Source organism: Lutzomyia longipalpis, chromosome 1 (genome assembly GCF_024334085.1).
Source record: "Lutzomyia longipalpis isolate SR_M1_2022 chromosome 1, ASM2433408v1".
Classification (NCBI taxonomy): Eukaryota; Metazoa; Arthropoda; class Insecta; order Diptera; family Psychodidae; genus Lutzomyia; species Lutzomyia longipalpis.
Window position 1 is genome coordinate 44,045,140 of NC_074707.1, and position 23,946 is coordinate 44,069,085.

The window sequence follows — 23,946 nt, forward strand, 5'->3', positions numbered from 1 at the left end:
TCTCACAGGCTCAAGCAATTGATTCAAATTGCTCTACAGCAGAAACACTTTACACCATTTGTGCTACATTGGTTAATATATATGGGAAAAATTTGATACTGCTGGAGAAGAGATGCGAATTGGTTGGTATTGTAGTGAAAAACGTAGGTCTGCGGCTGTCAAGACAATCATCTGTTCAATAAATAAATTTTTCGCATCACTAAACGTAAAATGCATTTCAAATGCGCCAATCACCTCACCATCATCATCATCCGTCTTCTCATCGATAAGGTTCTGCAATGTTGAGGAATCAATAAGCTTTACACCTTCGTCTTTTGAAGATTTCTCTTGCTCTCTCTCTTTTTCTCTGCTATTCACAATTTTAATGGTAGTTTGAACGATTATGGTTGCAGCATTCAATCATCATCATTTCAGTGTCATCGCACTAGCGAATCATCCCTTCTGTGTACGTGTCTTTAATCGTTCTTTGGATAATATTGGAAACGGTCTTTTGTTATCGGAATTTCTTAATTAAGGATAGAGAACTATTCTATGTTGTTGCCCTTTCTCTTGAAAACTAACTTCTCTTCTCTTAATACCCGATATCATCTGCTGAAGTTTTTGGATAATTTTGTTGTACATCCTCACATCCACATTATGCACAAACAGCGGAATTGGCCAACAAAAGGGTCGTCACAGGGGAGATTCTTTCTACCTGCGTTGTGAGTATCGAATTTCCCGAGTCCTTAGTCCAAAAAATTGCACCATAATGGTGATGATTTCCATGAGTAATAATATTTTCCCATTGTAAATAGATATTGTCGTAAATTATGCTTAAAGCGCGCATATATAATTAATTTGTGCTCCACGTGATGACGTGAAGGGAATATCAGATTCATCCTCTTATATGCTTTTTTCTCAATTGGACAAAAAATGGTAACCCAAATATGACACCACCGGTATCTTTTGCTGGCGTCTTTTGTCATTGCCGTGAGCGTGCTAATCAGTTTAGTGAGTTTAAATAGAAACACACACATCGGAGCTATAACCTTCCTTAAAGGATTCCATCCAGTAAAAAGAAATGCAAATATTTGTCATCTAGAAAATCTGCGATATAGATCACAAGGGGTGTCAAAGGTTTCGCCCTGCATGTTACAGTGATATTTACAGAGAAGATCAGTGGTCCAAGAGGACTTGAATTTAAGGATTTTAAAATTAGAGGTGATGAAACGAAAAATAAATCAAAAGAGAAAAACTTTAAAAAAAACCTAAAAGGGGAAAAGCTTCCAGTTTAAATCTTTAGATTAGAAGAAGTGAAATCTTCAAAATAATTTTAGTTTTTACGGTTTTCTTCGAAGCTACTGCATTATGTTATAAGAATTATTTCATTATGCATTATGCTGAATTCAATTATTTTACAAAAAAGTAACAACAATTTTTTGCTATATAGAGGGGTCAAACTAGACATTTTTTTTATTGGAATTTTGAAAGCTTTCAAAAACGAAATGACCAAGCCAAAACCATAACAAAACGAATCCCTTGAGACCGGAAAATATAACTACTGCCCAACAATATAGAGAAAAAAACCATAAAGGAAATGATGTGAAGGAAATGCGAATTAATAGTCAAATTTCATCTCTAAACACATTTTAATGGTTAATGGTCAGTTTTTGGGACTTGAGGGGTCAAAAGAAAAATTATACACTTTCTTTCACACGATCTCTTGGACGTGGAAAAAAAGGTGACCAACAATGGTTGAAGACTCTAATTTAGGACCGACAAACGGTCAAGGTTAAACTATTAATGTGAAACAGTTTTAGGATGGGAGAAATAGCCCCGAAGGAAGGGTAGTAGAAGATGAAACAGGGATTCACGAACCCTTTTTTTCTAACCCACAATGGAAGGTTAGTGATGTTGTGAGTTCACCTCAGGTATTTGCATTGTTCTCGTAATTATCCTTCCCGAAAATTTAATATCCTGCGTGTAATAATATGCAACAGTATGTTTACAGTCGCTATTATGTGACACGCACACACAGATTTGCTCGAGAGAGAACGTACGAGATACGAAGCAGGGTGCTGACATGAGAGACCAAACACACAATCCTATAATCTGATGAGAAGGCACTGGCCTATCGGCTGGGATGTATACATATATGTAGGTATATACTGGATTTAAATATGCGAAATGAAGATGAATTTAGGGTCGCTTCTGGGGCAAACAATTGCACGTACCTATATGTGGCTGCCCGCAGAGTTATTGTCTCACCTCACTTTGGCGGGATGTCTCGCAAGAGTAGAGGACTCAAAAAAAAGTTAAGGGTATCCCTCAGTCTAATGTACACACTATGCTGGGAAAAACGGCGTCCTGATCTTTACCATACAATCAATGTGAATATCTTCCATGTGAGGATTACTTTGCAAAAATTACCGCAAATTCTTTTCTCTTAGTATTTCGATGACGGGAAGGAATCTATATACAAAGTGTGATTCTCTTCACATAAGATCAGTTCCAGGTAAAAGTGCACACTCACCTAACTATCAATGTATCAAAATATTATTCCCTTGTAGATTAATTTACATAATCGCCATTCTCGCCACATTATGGGAACCATTCATCTCTCCACCTTTAATTGCTTAGATTTTGCTACATGGAGTCAATAATTTTTGTGAAGGAATATTCACAATCCCTATAATGGTATGAATAATGTGTAAACAAACCGCCTACCTCACAGGTCTTTTTTTTATCATCTCGCCCATATATAAGAAAGCTATATGTGGAAGAAGGCACGAAAAGAATTCCAGGGGAGTTCCAATACATTCTCTGCTGGTCATTATTCATTTTCCATATATCCAAATCCACCAGCTCACGCAAGATATACACCACCAAATAAATTACAGATGTACAATTTATACTGTTAGAGAAAAATTAATAAATGGAGAGAAAAAAATTGTGACAAGACTTTTACGTTCGTCACTCTCGCGAGGAAGATACCGTGGCCTTATGGCATGAAACATGACATATACAACATCTGAATGCGTCCCAAAGAATTCCTCTCGCGCCTCCATTCGATATTGTAGATTGTAATTTATTTTCTTCAAGCAAAAAAATCAATTGTATAACTTCGCTCAAAACTTAGTCATTCTCGAGAGAGTCAATACAATAGCCAAGAGTGCATAAGGCCGTCAGCAGTCATTTGGGGTCATTCATTTGTTAAAAGCAGAGTGACAATCAGATAATTTCTTAGATTTTTTCTTCAGAGTGTTATGTTTGATTTTTTTTAATTTTAGTATTTTTTTTCTAATTTAAATCATTCGTCCAAAGTCTTAAATATTTATTACTCACAGTGCCAAGCAAAGTAATAAAGCAAATTTGTGTGGTCTAGAAGTATTTTTAGATGTGCTTTGGGAGAGAAAAATAGCATTCTCTACTGTGTATCGTCTAAAACTTAAAGGCGGACAGATTAGTCTCTAATATGGTACGAGCACGGTTTGGTGTTACTTTATAAAAAAATAATAAATTTCGATAAAAATTAATTTATCTTTTATATTCAAAATACATTAAAATTTTTAAAAAATTGTAAAAGAAACTAAATTATTTAAATTAAGAACTAATGGGTGACCTTTAAGCTTTAGAGGCTTTTACTTAATTATGCAATAATATTTATAATCGCTTTATTAGTTTTAATTTTAATCGCTTAAACACAAAAAATAATATTGATATAGCAAAGATTGAGAATTTTGTTGATAGTTCAATGATGGAAAAGGAAGATAAGACATCTATAAAATTAAATTCTCAAATATTATGTAGTTATAGTCTCAAAGCAGCATGACCCTTTCGTATACAAAAATCCACTTCAAACGTGAACTATGAACTTTAGAAAGGAAGGAGCTATTATTTGAAACATAATATTTTTGTTGATCATTTTACAATACTCGAGACTCAAGAGAGGCATCTTTTTTAGTGTCATAATGCTATGGAAGCATTGTTGGTAGAAGACTAACATATTGTTTTCTTATTATATATCGCTACAAATTCACTGCCGTTCAAAAGTTAAAGGTCTCCCCGCGAGACAGATCAGAATTAATGATGAAATTGCTTGAAAACACTTTGGCAGGAGAGTAATATTTTTTATGTTCGGTAAAGATGATCAAGGTCCAGGTGAAATTGATCAGTTTTGTCCTATTGCAAAATAGTGTAAAATTTATAATTTAAAAAAAAAGTAATTTTCTTACCTTCACGACGCATTCCCATTTTGAGGCACTTCCGTAATCTACAATATTGGCATTGATTCCTATGATGTTGATCGATGGGACAGGTTCGATTTCCTCGACAAGAATACGTTAAATTGCGCCGGACTGATCGCTTGAAGAATGATTTACAACCTGGAGGAGAGAAATGGGAGAAACACCAATTAAGGTACTTCATATATCTATAGGTTCTTTACAACATTACATTCTTTAAACTCTTTTACGAGAAGAATCACTATCGCGATACACTGAATTACTTTTGTTGCACAACATGTCTCCAAAACGTGACATTCAAGTATTGTCACATGGAGGGTTCACAATCTTTCGTCTTACCATTTCTCAGGTCTGAGCAACCCCTTTTTGCATTCATTTGCATGATATTCACATTCAAACGTTAAGGATATATACGCGAGGGTTAGGGGTTTGCTCTGTTGGAATACTATATGGAATATTATAAAAGATTGGGACGAGAAAACGCACATTCAATCAATTAATTTGAAATGTCTTAGCTCAAATGGGAAGACAAATACATAAAATAAAGTTAAGCATCATGTGTGTGACTGTTTCCAAACTCAACAAATTGTTCTAATTGCTCAATAGGTTAAACCAATTAATCTTCACGCGGGACGCGTCAATGAATCATTTATTATTATATTGTTGTGCCGACCCGTAAGAAATATGTCTTAGATATGTATACGTTAAAGGCGAATAAATCGTGTTTCTTTAAATTAATATTTCGTTTTTTTAGTTTGCAAGATAATTTCAATTTTTTTATTGATAATTTTATTGTAAAAAATCCCTCTGAATTTTTCTCGACCTTCACATTGCTAATGAAAAAACTAAATAAATATTTTTCTTTAAAGAAAGTGATGTCAAATTTCCTGACAAGCTTCATACGGGGGTTGTTAAAAATTGAGCCTTCCATTGAGCCTTTTCTCTGCATGATAATCCAGGTGAACAATATAAACAGAGTGAAAAGATGAAAGGCTCTATTGTCGGGGTCATGAATTTTATTTTCCACTTGGCTGATGCTTCAAAAGATCTCTAGAGTAGTTTATTTTCCTGACGAAATGGGTAGAGAGAGATACAATCACGGTGAAGATCAGCAAAGGAAAAATGCAGCGCGGAAGATGCAAAAGAGGACGCGCGAGTTGTGTGGTGATCTAAACAGGATAGGTGAAAAGTATGAGGAAAGAATCACAGATGAATATAAGATGTACATAATGTTGTACATGACTATCATATAGTACAAAATGATCATGACGATGATGGTGTGTAATCCATTAATTGGACACACTCTTTGAATCCCTCACGTCAAAATGCCATAAGTTATAATGCAATTATGAGTATGCGAGCAACTGAGCCATCATCGTCCCATGGAAAGTACATGATCCTCTCTTTTTTTTCCGCTGTTAAGGAATCATTCCGTTCGCATATTTGAGAATCTTCTCATTCTTCGGCTACATACATCAACCTTCCGTGTTAAAATGTGAATTACACAATAGAAGCTAAAGTGTTATGTCTCATATTAAGCCGCGCACTATACATCTTGTGTGTGTAAATTTGCTATGCGCTTTTTGTGGCTCTGTTCGCCATGCGAATATATATGCATGTGAATTCCGAAAGACAAATTGCTGTGCAGAATTTTCAAACCATTATCCAGAGCAAAGCAATAAGATAGATATATAAGACCCCACCGAGAATTGAGATGAGAATGAAAATGAAACATGAACTGATGAAGTTCCGATAGTGAATGAATATGAATAAGCTGTAATTATTTTATGACACTGCTCTTTTTAGAGGTTAATCTCTTGTTGACGATGTGTTACAGTTTCCTCTAAAAGCATAAAATTGCATGTTAAATGAAATTAACGTTAACTGACATCGTACCTCAAAACGCCTAGACAATTTTAGCATAAACAATTTCTCTTCTATATGATACCACACACAGAAGTCGGCTGTAGCCTTTCCATGGGGCTACCTCTACTACATACATACATATGCAGCCTCGATGGGCTAGAGGCTGTGCTCATTTCTCACTCATAGCACTTGCATGTGATGATGTTTTGGGGCAATGTAACATAACGACAATATAATTCCCCAACTCTATTGATTCTTGAATTTGTAATTTGACATTTTATTGTGCGATTTAGCAGCCTTGATTCGATCCGCATAGCAAAAGGTGAGACACGAAGACGCTGCAGTCAGCGGTGTATATAATTTATATGTGAGAATATCACTAATATTGTAATTTATACATCGGCTGATTTATTATATGTAGGCACTTGCGATTCAGACATGGTTGTGCGCTTGAACTTCTTCTCTTAACAATTTCTACTGTAGCCAAGAATTACCTGGACACTGTATATACTCATTCGGAGGTTTAGAACCTTTTAAAATTAAAAATTTTCATTTCTGAATTTTAATTTTAATTTTATTTATTTTTTGAAATTCTTCAGTAATCTTGGATAAATTAGGTGAGGTTATTTTAATATTTCAATTTAAATAAACTCTTTAATTTTCCTAATAAACAGTTGGGTTGGTAAACCAATGAATATTAGTACCATGAACCTTAATATCATTGTAATATCTCCAACCACAGTACTACAATTTATCTTACAGAAGATACACGAGGGAAAAGGAAGGAGATATGAAAACGAAGAATTTATTGGTAATAGCAGAGTTTATATATCTCTTGATAGCTTTCAACTTTCACGCTACGTAGAATAGAAAAGTGCTATAAGCAATAGTGAGAGATATTAGTGCTTAATCAAAAGATGTCTTTTCCTGTGTGAAATATGAATATTACTTCCTCAATTTGATCGTGTATTTATTAATAAAATAAAAGCTAATAGAGTCATTTGGCATAATTTATCCAACATGTAAATTTGTTTACACCGCAAAACGTATTATGACGCACTGAACCATGTAATCCATCTAATTCGTAGTACCTACACATTTAAATTTTCACTAACCGTAAATTTACAGTCTGCTCCTGCTAGTATAATTTAAAATAAGCCCACATAGGTCGTCCTAGAATGATCGCAGCATTAATCTCTTTAATCGATTAAATGTACTTCTTGGGTGTCTTTTATCGCAAAGAGGCATCGTGACAAAATTTCCTTGAACTTTGTCCGAAATTACAATCAGGCACTATAAATAATATCATCGAATGAGCATGAACACCTGCTCAATTGCGGGAGACTTCAATGAATAATTTGTAATAGCTGTTGAAGAATATCTTCGTGTGAATCAATATCAAATTCAATCCTTCACATTTCACCTCAATACGAAACGTTTCTTCATTAGCTGTGATTACTTTATCTCACACAATAACACTCTGAATATTTTGCTGTCCATCCACATTGTACATAACATTATGTAGGGTGCAGATTTCATTTCAAATATATACCCCAAGATTAGACACCAGTGAGCATTGCAATTTGTGTACGATTACACCAAAGAAGTGGATAACCATTAAATAAAACAAATGTCCAGCAATTTCGGATAATTATTTCCTCAATTACCATTTTGTATACATCTCTGCTACGCATATAGCTTCAGGGGTGGTCATCATACGGTAGCTACCTCTTATTCTCGCGCACGTGACCACTTATTATGCTACATTCATCACATTGGAAAAATGTGAATAAACAAAATTCTCCCAACTTCTATTGCCTCCAGAGGATTACAACCCAAAAAGATCATCAGAACGTCTTCAATCGATAATTCTGTCTCGCCCTTAACCACCTCTTTTCTCCAACTTTTCCACTGAAAATTGATTCCTTTGTTGAAGTGGTAAATTTTTGCCACATAAGTGGTGATTGGGTGCCTTTAACTAATGCAAAGGTTTTTTTTTCTTTCTTTCAAATCGATGAAGAAAAAAAGTAAATCCCAACTTTGACATTTTGCTGAAAACTGAGATTTTCATCGCATTTGCCGGGAAAACTTAAAGGGTTTCGTTGGGGGGCCACTTATGTGTCAAGAGATTACATAAACGAGACTTGTGCAGTACATATAAAAAGAAATTGACTTTCTTGCATTTGAAAATATATAATGAACCCATACTGTACGTGTTAAAATCTATTAGGATCAATTTCAACTAATACTTATATATGTACATATATGTATGTAGTTTTTTTTTAATAGAATAAAAAAAAAGATTTATTTATAATTTTTCAAAGAATGTTCAAAAATTGCTTTGTAAACTTTGGAGAAGGAAGTAAATATCTTAGAAACGTCGTATAATATAAAATGAAAAGAAATAAATGTCGTATATCTCATACTTAGCTCATACGCAGTCTAATCCAGGACAGATTTTGTAATGAAACGTGATAAGAATATTTTCTCAAATCATTTCGAATGAGAAAAAAATTAATCTTGGATTTTATGAATAATTTACATAAATCCTTCCTATATGTATGATTCTTCATTAGAAGACTCGCAAAAATGTTATAAACAATCACACATGCACGCGTTCCGTGTACTTGAGAAATTTTAATTGCACATATACAAACATAAATTGAGATGGAAATAAGTAAAATGGCAAATACCTCTTCTGCGCTATAAATCACACAAATATTCTGCAAATCAATTGCTGACAAAAGCAACACCGTTGCGGAAGATTTTGAGGCATTTTGAAAATCCTTCGGCACTCAATTTCAAGTCGAAGGGAATATTGTTTTGCTTTGGGAAGATGAAATGATGACGATGGCGCTCAGTTGTTGGCGGTGGGAGGAATTCAGAATAGCCACAGCGCGGATGCGGGATTATTTATGAGCGAGGTCGAGCCCCTCGGTCACACAATATAATCACCATCATCATATATCCTCCGAGTGCGGCAATGTACCGGAATACTTTGGCACGATTTTAGAAGAATTCTCAATGCCCTTGCCGCGAAATTTCTTTGCAAGTTAAGGCACACGTGAAGATGCGATATAGGCCCTTTTTCCTTTTGTACATTTCCTCCCCTTATGTGTGAGTTGCCCCCCCGCCACGGGCAAGGAATCCCAACGATGTCACTGAATCCGACCTCATCTGCGAAACAATGTCACCACTGACTGGGTAACTAGAAGTGAGCCCACAATTATACGTCGTCCCCTGTTGCGAGAAAACTTGCAAAATTCACGAGGAGTGAATTGTGTGCGAAAAAGAGGTACACGGATGTTAATTCACATTTTGAGAATTGTCTGCAATGAGAACACTTCAAGCACTTCAAGCCCAATTATCCGCCTAATAATGCAATCCCCCAGCATATTGGTGGAGTTAATTCAAGAGTGAACGACACACATTTAGCCAATTTCCCATTCCAGAAACATGATCCTTCACTTCAATTTATTCCACTATCACTGGCTATATGTGTACCCACTTCTCGTCGCCGTGGTCCACCCTTTTACGGAAGTTTCGAAATTGAAAAATCGTGACCCGCGAACTGGAATATGTAACTCTTTGAATCTTCGATCCAACTATCTCTCATTTCCAGAGTTCACCTTCTCGCTTCTCAAATGTTTTCTTCTACTGTGCTGGTGATCGTCTGAGAATTGAGAATTTCATTTATTCTTTTACAATTTCCTTAATTCTGTTTCTCACGCAAAAAGTCACGGCTATTGTAACAGATTGTAAGGTAAACAATATAAGGTCATTCCAATATATTAATTAGTCAGCTAAATAAAAGTTTAAAATAAAATTATAGGTCAAAGTTCCGATCACTTAGAATTTGTAATATTCTACTTCTTTGTAGAATTTTATGAGCTTTTATTTAAATTCAATTTAAGATCTAAGTATTTCCAACATAAATCTTCAATTCTCAACATTTCAACCCAATTTAAGAGAATTGCCTTTTTACCATCATAAAGAATGTTCCATTCTTATACATATATAGCGCAAATGTGAAATAGCAGCTAGTATATCTCATGCTTTTCATTCCATTTTACTACCTACCATATTTTTCAACATAAATGATTTGTTTTGGTGAAAACATTACCCATATAGAGGTGATCTTAATCATAACTCACTCCTATTTACTATTTGATTGCATAACTATTGTTAAATAACATTTAATCACAAAAGTGTTGCAAGTTCAATTTCTCGTGCAACTTCCCGAGCACTCCTTCATTTTACAAGATATATTAATGTCAAAACGATCGTCTTCCTCTCCTTCATCCCAAGATTTCCTCATCTTTCCATTTTGCTATATATATATGCATTTGGATACACTCTTATTTGTATCTTCATTTCACTGGAATATGTATGTATACACTTAATAACAATTGAAGCGCGATGTGTGTGAAAAATGTTCATTTTTATCTGCATTTTATTGTTATCAAGTGGTACGATCACCGCACGATGTTGCGAGACAGAGAGAGAATGTACTGCCAATGCAAGGAAGAAACAAGAATAAAAAAAAAACGACGACCGCACGCCCATTCGATAAAGTCGTGATCTTTTCCACAAGATCTTCCGTTAACGGTTTAATTACAATAAAAAGTCTCGGTGGAAACGAGCAAGGAAGGAGGAAAAAAAATGACCAAAAAGGTCCCGAGACTCTCTGGTGGGATAAGTCGAAATAAAATGAAATAATAATATCGATTCAATGATTATCCGTACGTTTTTTGTGGAAAGGAGCGATCAAGAGAGATGATCGCATCACCATCATAGCATCACGTCAAATGCGCGCACTCCACTCTCAATCCACCACGCTGGGTGAATACGTTTTCGTATCAAACAGCCGCAATGTACAATATCCGATCATGCTTTTGGAACCCAATGGATAATATTCTTTCATGGTGTCTGCCAGGCTCGTTTCTCGTGCGATGCACTCCCTCTCCACGTATCGCAAAATGCACCGTCTCACTGGGATGCAGTGAAAAGAATGAGAAAGAAGGAGGAGGAATGCGATTATATGGTTCGCGCGCGATGAAATATTGTCAAATTGTACTCCCACGCCATTTAATTTCCCATGACTGAAAGAGAATTAATAATTACGATTTGCAGCAATTTTCTTCGCTGATCGCAACTTTCTCATCTACCCAATTCTTTAACTAAAAACCCTAACTGAGAGAGATATGTATAAGGTGTAAGTCTACCACAATCTTCAGTTATGTTTACAAACTAATGCAGGTATAGGTATAGATAAGGAACTTAACCGAAAGGAGAAAAGACTGCTGCGCCGGAGCTAAGAAATTCTCGGAGATCTTTGAAAAATAAATCTAGAAAATCTTGAATTAATCCAAGACAATTGCTTAAACCTTGAAGACGAACATAAAACCTGATACATAAAGACCTGGAAGAACTACAAGATTGACGGCACCCTAGAATGCGCTAGACAGATCTAGATATTGAAATAAAAAATAAAATTTTTAAATATTGTTCATCTCTGTATGTCTATATTAAACTGATTAATTAAATTACTACGCATTATGCTTTAGTTGTAAAATAATAATTCGCCTTATCACTGTATTTTACTATCTATCTCCTTTTATGAATTTTTATGTAATCCGTAAAATATTAATAAAGTTGTTAAAAACTACAAAATAAGTATGAATCTACTTCAAAACAAGAACCACGTGTACTGGGTAGAAGATACGTCGACTAGTAATTACCTATATAGTATACGATCACATCGTTATCACATTACAAATCGATAGTGGCACGATCTCTAGCACACAATCCGAAAATATATGCATGAAATTATGGGAGGTTTGAAAATTTCCTATAAATATGCATGAATCCTTATATAGGTTCCTGGACCACAACTTCCATTACAGTACAGTGAGAGAGAGATACCAAGTGAGCATCTCATTGTCCAGTACCGCCGCGTTGAACACGAAAAAGGGCTGGTCACATTTGCATTTAAGATTCACCATTGAGGCTATGTAATTTCATTATTTGATTTATTAATTGTTACCATCCTCTCATACACAGAATATGCTCTCCAGAATTTTATGCAAATTTCACATCGACCGACATTTACAAGGGAGGACATTATTGCATTGTCGGATTTTTTTTCAGCCCAACTGAGAGATCACTACCACCCCATCGCATAAGAGATGCAAATGTGTTATAATTGATCTCTCACGGTGTGATTTTGTGGTCATCGTGATGTCTATGTATCCACAATTATGTATATTATACTATGTAGGAAACCATCTGGTAAAAGGGGAAGTAAATGAAAATGGAAGCAAAATACAATTGTTCCGCCATGTAGGTATCATCCTTTGCATAGAAGTTGGCAATATGATAACAATATCACGATTCTATTTGCATCGTTAATCAATCCATAAGCAATTCACCAATATGGAGAAGGTTAAATGCCGGAGAAAAAAAATTTCTACTTCTTTAAGGGGGATATTATTTCCGCATGAAGTAATAAAAACACGACTCTTAAACGTCTAGGGCTACCCTCAAAATCACGACTCGCATTATAATTTACTTTCCCATCGTCGTTTGCTTGCATTTTCAAGATCAAGCATAAATTGTCTTTTCCAAAGGGAATATCACTGTGCAGACTTTTTCCTGATTAATTGCAGTCGAAAATGGAAATGACATCCACGACATGTTTCCTTCTAGACTTGTCTTTTTATTCCTCCTGCTTTTTTTTCTGCCTTCCCTTCTTCACAACCATGAGCGCACCATTTTTGCTGAAAAGGGGCTGAATCATCACATTCTTCTCTAACACGAAAAAGTATTGTTATGCTGTGTGACAAAACTTGTGCAAATCTACAACTACATACCCCCTCCCTCCTCCTGAGTCTCTTCATTTCGAGGGGATAGTATGATAAAAAAATAGGATTCGCTATGTAGGTATACATTGCAGTTATTTGCCAATATATACAAGATCTTTAACCCTTTGACACTGGGCTAGGATAAAAAAGCCCACATATTCTCTTAATGTGTTCCAAAGTAAAAAAAAAAAATGAGCAAAAAAAGGGGCTTTTTAATAAACACATCACCCCTTTCGGAAAATTTTCCTTTAGCGCATATTTACCAAATTAATCTCAGAGACTGTGAAAAATTTGAAAATTATGCATTCAGTATTTACGGATCATGATTTTATGCAAGAAGACCGGTCAAATGTCAGAGGTATTCATTAATCAGTTGACTGCAGTTAAAATCAAACTTTTATATTGTATAGTGAAGAGTTTAAATTTAAACTATTGCGACTGGTTTGTCGTGATTTTTTCTTGGATGATCAATGGTTGACTGGACATTTGAGGAGGGAACATGTTTGAGCGGTCATGACAATGAATTCCTCTTCGAGAATAATGAAGGGTGCTAAATCTGGCGGGAAAACTCGGCTTCGTTGAAGTTTAGAGAATTTTTAAAAACACCCAACAATTTAAATAATTTTAAGGGTCCTCAATTGATATGTTGAATTGCAATATTTATAGGTAGCTCATACATTTTCCACCTCCCTCATTTATATGCAATTTTTACTTTTAGGGTGAACGGCGTAAGAGCCAAATTGAGCCATAAAAAAGCTTCGTATATTTTACTAACTTGTTGGCAAAAAAAAAATCTTAGGAATTTTATTTTTTTACAAATAGATTTTAAATGGAGAAATCCAAAATTTCACAGCTATTGATTATGTGGTTTACACTGCATGAATTTTTATCATTAATTGCGTAGTTTCTTCTCTCCTATAAAAACATCATGCTCATGCAGAGACACTCAGAGAGATTTGGCAACATTAAGATTAAATTCTAAGATATTGAAATTAACACTCACCTTCGCACGTAAATTGGCCATAGTGCTTTCCTGAACTTTTATCACCGCAAACAACACACTCAATGTTCTGATTTGGTTTAACATCCACCGCCTGTGATGAACTGCCGCCACTCTGGGAACTATTTGCCTGGGAATTTGGTGTGATGCTCTGTTGCACAAGTTCTTGCTTTGACGTTGGTACCAATGGTCCAAGAGTGGTGAGCTCCTCCGAGGATGTTGCGGTAGTTACGGGTATGTGACTACCGAGATTGGGATCGCGCCATACACTTGGGGGCGGAGGTGCAACTAGGGCCATACTCCGCGGGAACCCAAGCTCCAGCGCGTTGATTTCGGATCCCTGGCCGCGAGGATTGAAGAATCCGGTGGCTGTGGACGGTGATGGGCACAGGACGCCACCCCCGTACACACTTAGCGAATTGTGTGTGATAATATTGCCGGTTTTGGCCCCCCAATGTTGGGGCCGACACTCACCACTAAAATTTACCGTTTTAATAAACGGGGGAGGATATGGTGTATTAGAACTGCCCGCAGTTTCGCGCGAAATTGCATCAATTTATATATATCAATAAGTCACTGATAGCATAGTTACATTACATACAAAAAAATTAATAATTAAGCAATATGCTTCACTTCTATGCTCAAAATCACATAAACTTTCCCCAAAATGTTCGGTGAAAGTATTTATTACAATGCAGAATCCTCCAGGATGTGAGTGAGGATTCGTGCACACGAAGAAATAATTCAAGAGTTCCACCTGCAATTGTTAATAAACTTCCGTGTCCACTTAATAAAAAAAAGAAAACTTGGGAAAAAATGAACGAGCAAAGAAATTCTCAGGCAATCTATATTTATGACAACGATTGTTGCCCTATGTGTGTAATTCTGTTCAAATCACAAGCACGACCTTTATGTTCAAAATACCGCGAACTACTTGAGTGACCTCTGATTTGTGTAGGAGACCGACCTCAAGAGATCACGGTGATAAATGGTTGGATGCGATAGCAATTATCATTGTAGCACTTGGCTGACACCACCTCTGATACCCACAGTCTGCCCCGGAAAATAGCCACTAAAAAGTGTCCACGTCAATCAATTGTGCACTCAACATCCATTTAAATGTGTGGTGTTACCTCCCATATAGCACTTCCACTTAACACGGCGCTTCAGAAGGCAACCATTGAACCACGGTGGCGGATAAAGAAAAATCGCTAAGCGCAAGACAGCTTTTCAAAAGGCCCTCTCAAGCCAGACTGGAGGAGTAGTGCCAGTGCAAAAGGTACGCGACCCGACCCGACCGTTTCGATCCGACGACACCGACCTGCCCGTCCCTCTCGCTCGTTGCTTTCGTTTCATTCACTCATACCACAAGACCATGTGAGAGGTACCCACTTCCACTCCCCAGCAAGCAACCAACCTCGCACTCGGGGCAGTCAGCATTTGTACGCCTCTGCTTATCTAATTCACAAGCACTGGGGAGTTCGGCAGGAGGGAAAGTTGCTTAGCGACTTTGAGCTGGGAGTCGTGACTATATCATGGCTCCGCCTCGATAGGTCTATTACGGGATTGGCCCGGGTGTTTACACTTCGCAGCACTCAAAGTTCGTTCCGTTTTCATGCTCTCTCTGGCAACACCATATATTCCTCCTATATACCATCACGGGTGTCGAGTTCAGAAAGGCAGGCATGTACTCGGGGTTCAGTTCAAGAGAGACAGAGCACAGTGGCATGGCAATGAGTGCTCTCGGGTGCTTTGAGTGGCGCACAGAGAGCGAAAGAGAGAAACTTTACCCACATAGTGAATTTGCACAACTGAACTGTAGCTGACTGTGGGGCATATCATCACCGTGTGACGAAGAGCGGGAGCAGTGCATAGAGCGCACCAGTTTGGGCCATGGGTTAAACTGACGGGAGACGACGAGAGTTCAGTTCAGTTTAGCCCCAACCGTCAGCGCAAGATCAGGGGCCGCCACACTGAAGCTTCTTGCACTGCAGTGTTGGAGACCCTCCAACCAAATTCTGTGGAAGGGGACACATGATTCCATTCACACTGTTGGTCTTTTCTTCAGTTAGCAACCCCTCCTCTTGCTCTCTATACATAATACTGTATTATGTATATAACTCCTGAACATCCCCATCAGCCATCACCTATGGCACTTCCGAAAATACCACCACAAATGGTCAGAGGGTGAATATACTTCAGCCCTGTGTCACCCTCAACCTCGGAATATATAGTACTGACAAAAAACTCAACCACCACCACCCCCAAAACTCTCATGCTACCTACCCACCCAAAGTGTCCACATCTGTGTATTGCATATTTATTTCTGGTTGATAAATGACCACACTATTGCCCAGTTCAGTTCAACGGATATAAATTGTGAAGAGACTGAAACTAGCACATTTTGTACGACAAAGACCTCTTCAACTGACGAGGCCGACAAGTCACCGCAATCCAAGCCACTACCTCTAGTTGCGCATGTCGAAAGGTCACCCCCACTTTCTTAGATGAGGTAACCAATCGGGGTTGAACGGGATTTATTGCCATTGAGTTGAAATGAACAGCAAACATATGGTGCTCCACATAGGCGAAAGGTGTGGGTGTCCCCAAAAGGATTTTCATCAGCATCTCATATATCAGTAATGCATATATACATACATAGCATACTCTTGGCGCAAAAGGGTTCTTCTATCTCTGCAGAGAAGCGACGAATCTTTTTGTGTTCCAAACAAAAATTACCTCCATTTACAGAGCTTTTCTATTAATAAATGAATGAGGAAAAAATGGTGGCTCACATTTTTTCATAGAAATGTAAAGAAAGGATTTAAGACGGAAAAAGGCACATTTATTTTATTTTTCTTAATTTATATAAAAAAAGCATTTTAATTGAGAAGTTGTGACTTGTTGTAGTTGATATAGTTTTAAAATAAAACGTTTATTAATCATAAAAAATGGACTTTTAATTCAATTTTAAATGAAATAAAAAAAAATTATATATCACGTACAAATAGAACATTCTAATTGTAAGATAAAACTTTTGTAGAATTTTCAGCTAAATTTTCCTTAATTTTAAAACAATAAGTAAGGTGAAATTAAAGAAAAAAAATTAATTGAAAAACTTTAAATTAACCTCAATTTCAGCAACGTGGCTGCCCGCGTACTTTCTTCAACGAAATCTCTCAGACTTGAAGACTTTTTTTATATAAAAAAATTCTGGGAATTTTTTTTGTTAGCACTCCTAGAAATATTTCCAATTTTGCTGTCGTATTTTGACGGGTGTGATTAAATTTTAAAATAAATATTCTCTGTGAAATTTGAGTTTTCATTGATTTATGATTCTCATCTCAATCACAATAGATTAACCGGTCAAGAATCCTACCGCAGGAGTGATTCATCGCGGATAGACTTCACGTCTAACACGCTTTGGTGTCATCCTTCTCTCTGTTGTAGACTCTTCTTCTTCATCGGGTATTGTGATATGTGAATGCGAGTTTATTTTTGTCCAAGAAGCGGCAACAGCAGCACATACAAACAGCAAATATCTCAACGTCTGACAACGCATGAGATTCTAAATCTTTAACTTGTCACATTGGGTTACAACCTACGTAAGAGAAAATAGTGCAAAATGCAAAGACTGAATAAATTGGTGGTGTCTCCTTCTGAATTGCGCTTGTCCACACATTGTGGATAGAGAGCCTCAAAGAGCATTATTTATTTTAGTCCTCTATTTTCACAATTTAATTGTTTACAATATTGCATTGATGATTGCTATATTGATCAAATGGATGCAACTTTTTATCTCAACTCCTCAGAAGAATTTATTAACCCTTCAAATAAGTAGAAATTCATCTCAATATGGAAGCACAAGAGGGACGGTCGGTGTATATGAAATAAGTCACGCTCACTTGAGGATTCAATCAAGCATTGATCCCTTTTTTGTGTGAACCCAACCACTCTTGTGATCATGAGGCACAGCGAGGTTTTTCACTGCATCGCTCTTCATTCAATTGAGCCATTAAGTTGCGACGGATTATCTTGCGAACAACACACTAAGCGTGTTGATTCGGAAAAATCCCTCAATTTATTAAAAACTCATCAATTAGTGCCGCCAAATGAACCACAATAGCTCTTTGAACAATTTCGTGTGATTTTCCTGCAGGATTAAAGAACCAACTTCCATTAAAGTCTTCAAACATGATTATTCAATCCATTTTTAATAACATTTGGTAAAATTAAAATTTCTGAAATCTTTTTTAATCATCTTTCTCCCCTTTTCTTACCCTTCACGCATACAATCAATGATTAGAGTATTGGCCTCTGATTTTTTGCGAATTCTACAAGTTTTTATTTATTTTTATAATGTTAAAAATGAAGCATTTCTTATGTCAATCATTCTTTTTTAATTGAAATAAAATTTCTTTCACAATTTCTTCTCAAATATATATGCAATGTAATTTCTCACAAAGGAAAGGACTTGAAGGATCTCTCCCAGAGACCAACAGCAATGATGTTGGACAATAGATGATAAATAATGTGTGTTGTATGTAGAAAATCAAGTAAAAAGGGGATGATATTGAATAAATTTCAAAACCAGTAGATATTTCAAGTTTTAGCATCCCTTTCTCAGCCTCATCTTTGGCGTACAAAAAGATGACTGACCCTTTGCAAAGATAAACACCTTTAGGGATGCTGGCTGAGGTCCCGGAGGTACTGGACATCTTTAAACGGGGGTCGCAACATTTGAACTGTGACTGTGGACATCAAATTGACCTTTTTGGTGATTTGCTAGTAAAATAATTTTGTGGACACGCTTCGAAATTTACATGCTATGTATGTATTTAATTTAAAAAATTCTCGTTTAGCTATAATAAAAAAAAATCTAAATAATCTAAAAAATATATATTAGAATTACCTCTGAATTATGTACCTCAGAATTTTTCTCTTAATTGTGAGAGATTTCTGATTACGATATGATATAAGACCAACTATATTTTTTTTATAATCACTCAACCGCATTTAAACAACCAAAATACCAGAGATTTTATGTTACAACAATGCCACCCCAGCTACCTACTTTTTAATTTATAAACTCACGCTCCTTTCCTTACGACAAAGTACGACACTTCATAAAAATTCTAATCTCTATGACGAAAGAAAGGAGAACGCATTTTTAATTTAATTGCAACAGAGTTAAGAAAAAGGAAGTTAAGGAGTCAGAGTGATAAGAAAGTTTGGTTCAAAGTATACCTTTTTAATTCTAATAACTTGGGAAACTTTGAGGGGAAATATGATTACCCTGATAATTTGAACATAATCTGCTGTGGCCTTTTCCTTCGACTCCAAACGTTCGTTCACAACAAACTCTGGGGATTTAACTATGTTCTTTTATTAGATATAAAGGGGGTGATTCCAGACAAATACTTTCACCATCATCATTGTTTGGGCCCTTTGTTTTATTCACAGTTCAACATGGGCTTTCCGCGTGGTTCTTCACTTGAATCAAGGCGGAATGGATTTTACAATTAACATTTAAAGGCATTTTTTTTTTAAGAATAATGCATTGAATCTAAGCATTTTTCCCGATCTTCCTTAAAACATAAAAGTATTATCTCAATTTTCTCCTCTTATTATGTTTTCGGTTTTAGCTGTGATTCTTTCGAAGAAAAGAATAGCACAGCTTCTGTGTCCACTTTAAAACTCAAGTTTTATTCTAAACTAATTATTAAATTTAGAGTTCAAAATATGTAGCAGTGCTAATTGATAAATATGTATGCTGGTAATTAAAAGGCTGAATCTCAAAATTCAAGAACTTGTTCTAGGAAACTCCCTATAAACCCATAAGTCTTTTGTTTCATCCGCCAGATCTTTTTCCCCAGAAAATTTCGTGAAGACAATTTATGATGTTGTCGTTTGGTTGGAGATAAAATTTTTCAACATAAAAATGAAACACAAAGAATTTAATACTCCACTGTGAATTTATCATTTTAATTATATTGCCACTCATGGAGTAAATTTAGAGTATATATTCCGCGCGGGATGATTACTGAATCTGCGAATAATAATTTTCACTTGTGGCACAATCGGCTTCACTTAATCACACAAAGGCTAAGAATTTATCATGAACAATGTGAAGCAGAGAACCATATAAGAGAAAGATGTTAAAAGAACCACTCGACAATATTCCGAGAAAACAATAACGCACAATTTTGATTTTTATGTTACAACCATCCTCTCGAGTTGTACCACTCAACATGCTTGTTCCACGTAAGGTACACACTACACTATTGGAATATAAAAGAAGTGTATTTTGTGTTATTCTGTATTAACACAAATGCGGGTCTCTAAAAAACAAACAGCAAAATAATTGATCTAATCTCATGAAGCGAGAGGTCAAATCTCGGCAGGACATCAAAAACCGCATGCGTCGAAGAAGAGCACTTACTATGATATAGTGGATCGCGGAGAAATATTTACAAGGTCTGTAAGCGGAGGATATTATCTCACATTTTTTGGAGACAGCATAATGCTGTGCTATCTCAAGAGCTTCACACTCACTCTCACTCTGGGTACCACTTAACATGAAGAATAGATGGATTCCAGCCAGACAAATCACTTAATCGTGATGTACAAAAAAAGTGATAAAATAGTCATCTTAAGGTTTCAATTTAGAGGTAACTAGGGCAAAAAATATTTTAGAAACTTAATTTTAATTTGATTAAACTATTAAAGAGATAAAAAAGAACTTGTAACGCGAAAAATTTGCTACAAGATAGTTTTTGTTGGAAAACTCAAAGATTTTCAGGAAAAACAGGAAAATTTTTTAAAAGTTTTATGCTGCCCCCACTGACGATATATATAACTGGGAAATTAGGGGGAAAAATTTTTAATTGATAATTCAAAAATTATTATTTCCCTTTTAACTTAATAAATCATAAATAATCCATTAGGTATACATATAAAAAAATATTATTTAAACTACAGTCATACCCCGTTTTATCAAGTCTTGGTTAAACTCTTCTTACTCATTAAAATTAATGGGTGAGAAGAGTTTAACCAAGACTTGATAAAACGGGGTATGACTGTACCGTGTATTACATTGTGGAATACCAATTGGAACTCCCATAGCGTCTTGCTTAATCACTGACTTTGGAAACTTACACCAAAATAGAAAGGAAAAAAAAACTATATCATATGTTCTTGGCTATCTTCATCTCACGAAGATGAGCCTGAAACTCCCAGCAAAGAAAGAACATAAATGTCAAGCAAATAAGGAGTTATGGTTCACATTTTGAGAGCCCTGTTCGTCAAGCACATAAGGTTAATTGTATATGCCCAGATATGTTTCATATCTAAATGACGGTCAATGGAGTAATTACACAAGTCTGGCAAAAGGAAGGAAAAATCATTCATATAGGTACCACCTATATGGAAGGAGCCACGTGGTTGCTCTTACATTATATTTTATGGATTCATTTGACAATTTTTCGACATATTAGCTATTATTGGGGAATATGAGAAAATCCAGATGTTCATCATATTGCTCCGTTTTGAGAGGACTCACAGAGAGTGTCTGGCTGGAAGATGCATGATTGAATTCTAAATAAATTTCCTTGAAGAGAGCATAAGCCATACAAATCCGATTACACAAATTTGTGTTATGCGAGAGAGATTCTATACATACATACATATGCATATATTGAGGGTGGATTGGGCTGAAGAAGTAAGATTGAGTATTTGGTTTAACATTTACCAAAAGGATTTCTCCTTAAGAATCCCCCTGCTGAGGAATTTCTCCGGCACACCCCGAGACCGTGAGATGAAAGGATCTCCTTCGAGACTACCACTGGTATCTTCTCCACTAATTAAAACAAACAAGCCATGTCCATGTTACTGGATACTGAAATATTCTTTGTTAATTCCACCACCGCACATAATGGTAATGGTGATGATAATGCCTTTGGTACGTATATAGTCCAATTATTTTGTCAGTTCGGGTGACTGATGATGTGTAATGAATCTTTTATACTAGGCATGAGCTTTTTGTTTCTCTTGTGATACCATGAGATAGTTTCAACCAAACATGTGCCGCACACCACCAATTTTCACTGTTCACTGTCAAGAGGTTGTAGGAATTTGCATGCCCCTCTTGCAATAATTTTCCATATATATTAATCAATATCGGGTAATGGTTTGGAGACTTTATTGGTACTATTCTATTGAAATCATTGAAATCATTGAAATGTATAAATTATGTAATATTTATACACAATTTTACTACACAGAGTAAATAAAGAGACAGTATAAAAGGCAATTTGTAAATCATTTTTTTATTTTTTTAATGAATGATTATCCTTAAAATAAAATAAAATGTAATTTAGTCACGAAAGGGATGCATCTAATTAATTAAAGATATAGCTCTCCTTTGGTATTAAATATCAATAAAATACCTTTCGCGTATACTATAAACTATACACCACATATAGGAAAATAAATTGGTCATCTGAAGCCATTTTGTGGGTGATAGCGAAATGAGGTGGACAAGTTATGGGTTGGGCGGTATGGGTTAAAGGACATTGATAAATTATCAATTTGAATTATTTAAGTTATAATATGCCCATCCACTGAGGATTTGAATAGGCGCTTTGCGATAAATTAGCCCGGAAAGGGGTTGACGAGTTCGTGTATTTGGCAAAAAGGGGTTGATCTGGCGGTGTGGTGTAATTAAATTACATGAGATTTGTCATTGAATCCGATTATGGCTGGGGAGGGTTCACTATACTACATGGAAGGCGCACATATACGCAAAGGAGCGAGTGTAATGCTTTTTGTGGTGGACTTTGTGTGATTCGATATGGGTGATATTGAATGGAATTGTCTCCAATTCCACATCATTATTTATTCTCCTTGGCGCATAACGCATACTCAACGAAAAATTCCGCATTATGAATGTTGTGTAATAAATAAATACCCCCGAGAAATACTACAAAAGCATATTGCTCAAAAGACATCTTGATGAAGTGAATAGAGGAAAAGGTATGAGAGGACACGAAATAGGTTAAATACGAAGATACAGAGAAATTTTTGTTCCCGCTCGGAAGGTACCTACATATATTACATAGGTATATATTCCTGTCGGGATGGTACAAAAGGACAATCCTCTCTATGTCCAGAAACCACAAAAACAGTCAACATTATGCTTGAGATCTCCTATCATAAATCTGTACCTATATATGATATTTCACAAGGTGTGTTACTGTTAAATCATATACCTACGATGAGATACCCTTGATGTGATAAATATTTTGCAGACATTCCCCATTGTCTTCACCTATTCCTTTTGTCTCCGGCCACTTATTCATCCTGGTAAGATGAGGCAATTGATAAAGGGTGCTTGCTATACTATCCCATCACCGTTCCCCAGGATAGGAATTTAAAAGCACCAACACAACTTCACAGAAATATCTTAAAGGCAAATAGAATCAACCGAAAAATTCATTTCCTCAATAAAACTTAATAGAAACAACACCAAAAACCCACAATAATAAATACAATAATTGATTCCAAAGGATATCTAACCTTGCTCACCCTTTAAAAATCACTAACAAGGGAAGGTTATACATTTAAGAGCGCGGAATGGCTTGAAATTTTCACCAAATATTCTTTACAATGTATAAAAACCCTGTGCCAAGGCTTTTTTTCTACAGATCCGTAGTTTAATAGTTATAATTAATTAAATTTTCCCATATAAAAGTCATTTTGGGAGAGCAAAGCGCTCGAGAGAAACGCAAGAGAGAGAACTGCGCGCGCGTCTGTGTGAGTGAGTAGTGGTAAGTAGCGAGCGCACGGGCAAAGAACTGCTCACCACTACTCACTCACACAGACGCGCGCGCAGTTCTCTCTCTTGCGTTTCTCTCGAGCGCTTTGCTCTCCCAAAATGAATTTTATATGGGAAAATTTAATTAATTATAACTATTAAACTACGGATCTGTAGAAA

The 23,946-nt window shown here is 36.0% G+C and overlaps 1 protein-coding gene across 2 annotated transcripts in view; it reads right to left on the bottom strand.

Moving 5' to 3' along the window:
- LOC129787593 (steroid receptor seven-up, isoforms B/C) overlaps positions 1–15,410 on the bottom strand; it is a 46,291-nt gene extending 30,881 nt beyond the window's left edge. For both annotated transcript variants that reach the window (XM_055823310.1, XM_055823309.1), the window contains exons 1-2: positions 13,956–15,410; positions 4,215–4,364 (exon numbers count right to left, since the gene is read on the bottom strand). In XM_055823310.1, the coding sequence (XP_055679285.1) occupies positions 4,215–4,364; positions 13,956–14,250 (445 nt within the window). In that variant the 5' untranslated portion in view covers positions 14,251–15,410. The remainder of the gene's footprint in view (positions 1–4,214; positions 4,365–13,955) is intronic.
- Between the last annotated feature and the right edge of the window lie 8,536 nt (positions 15,411–23,946).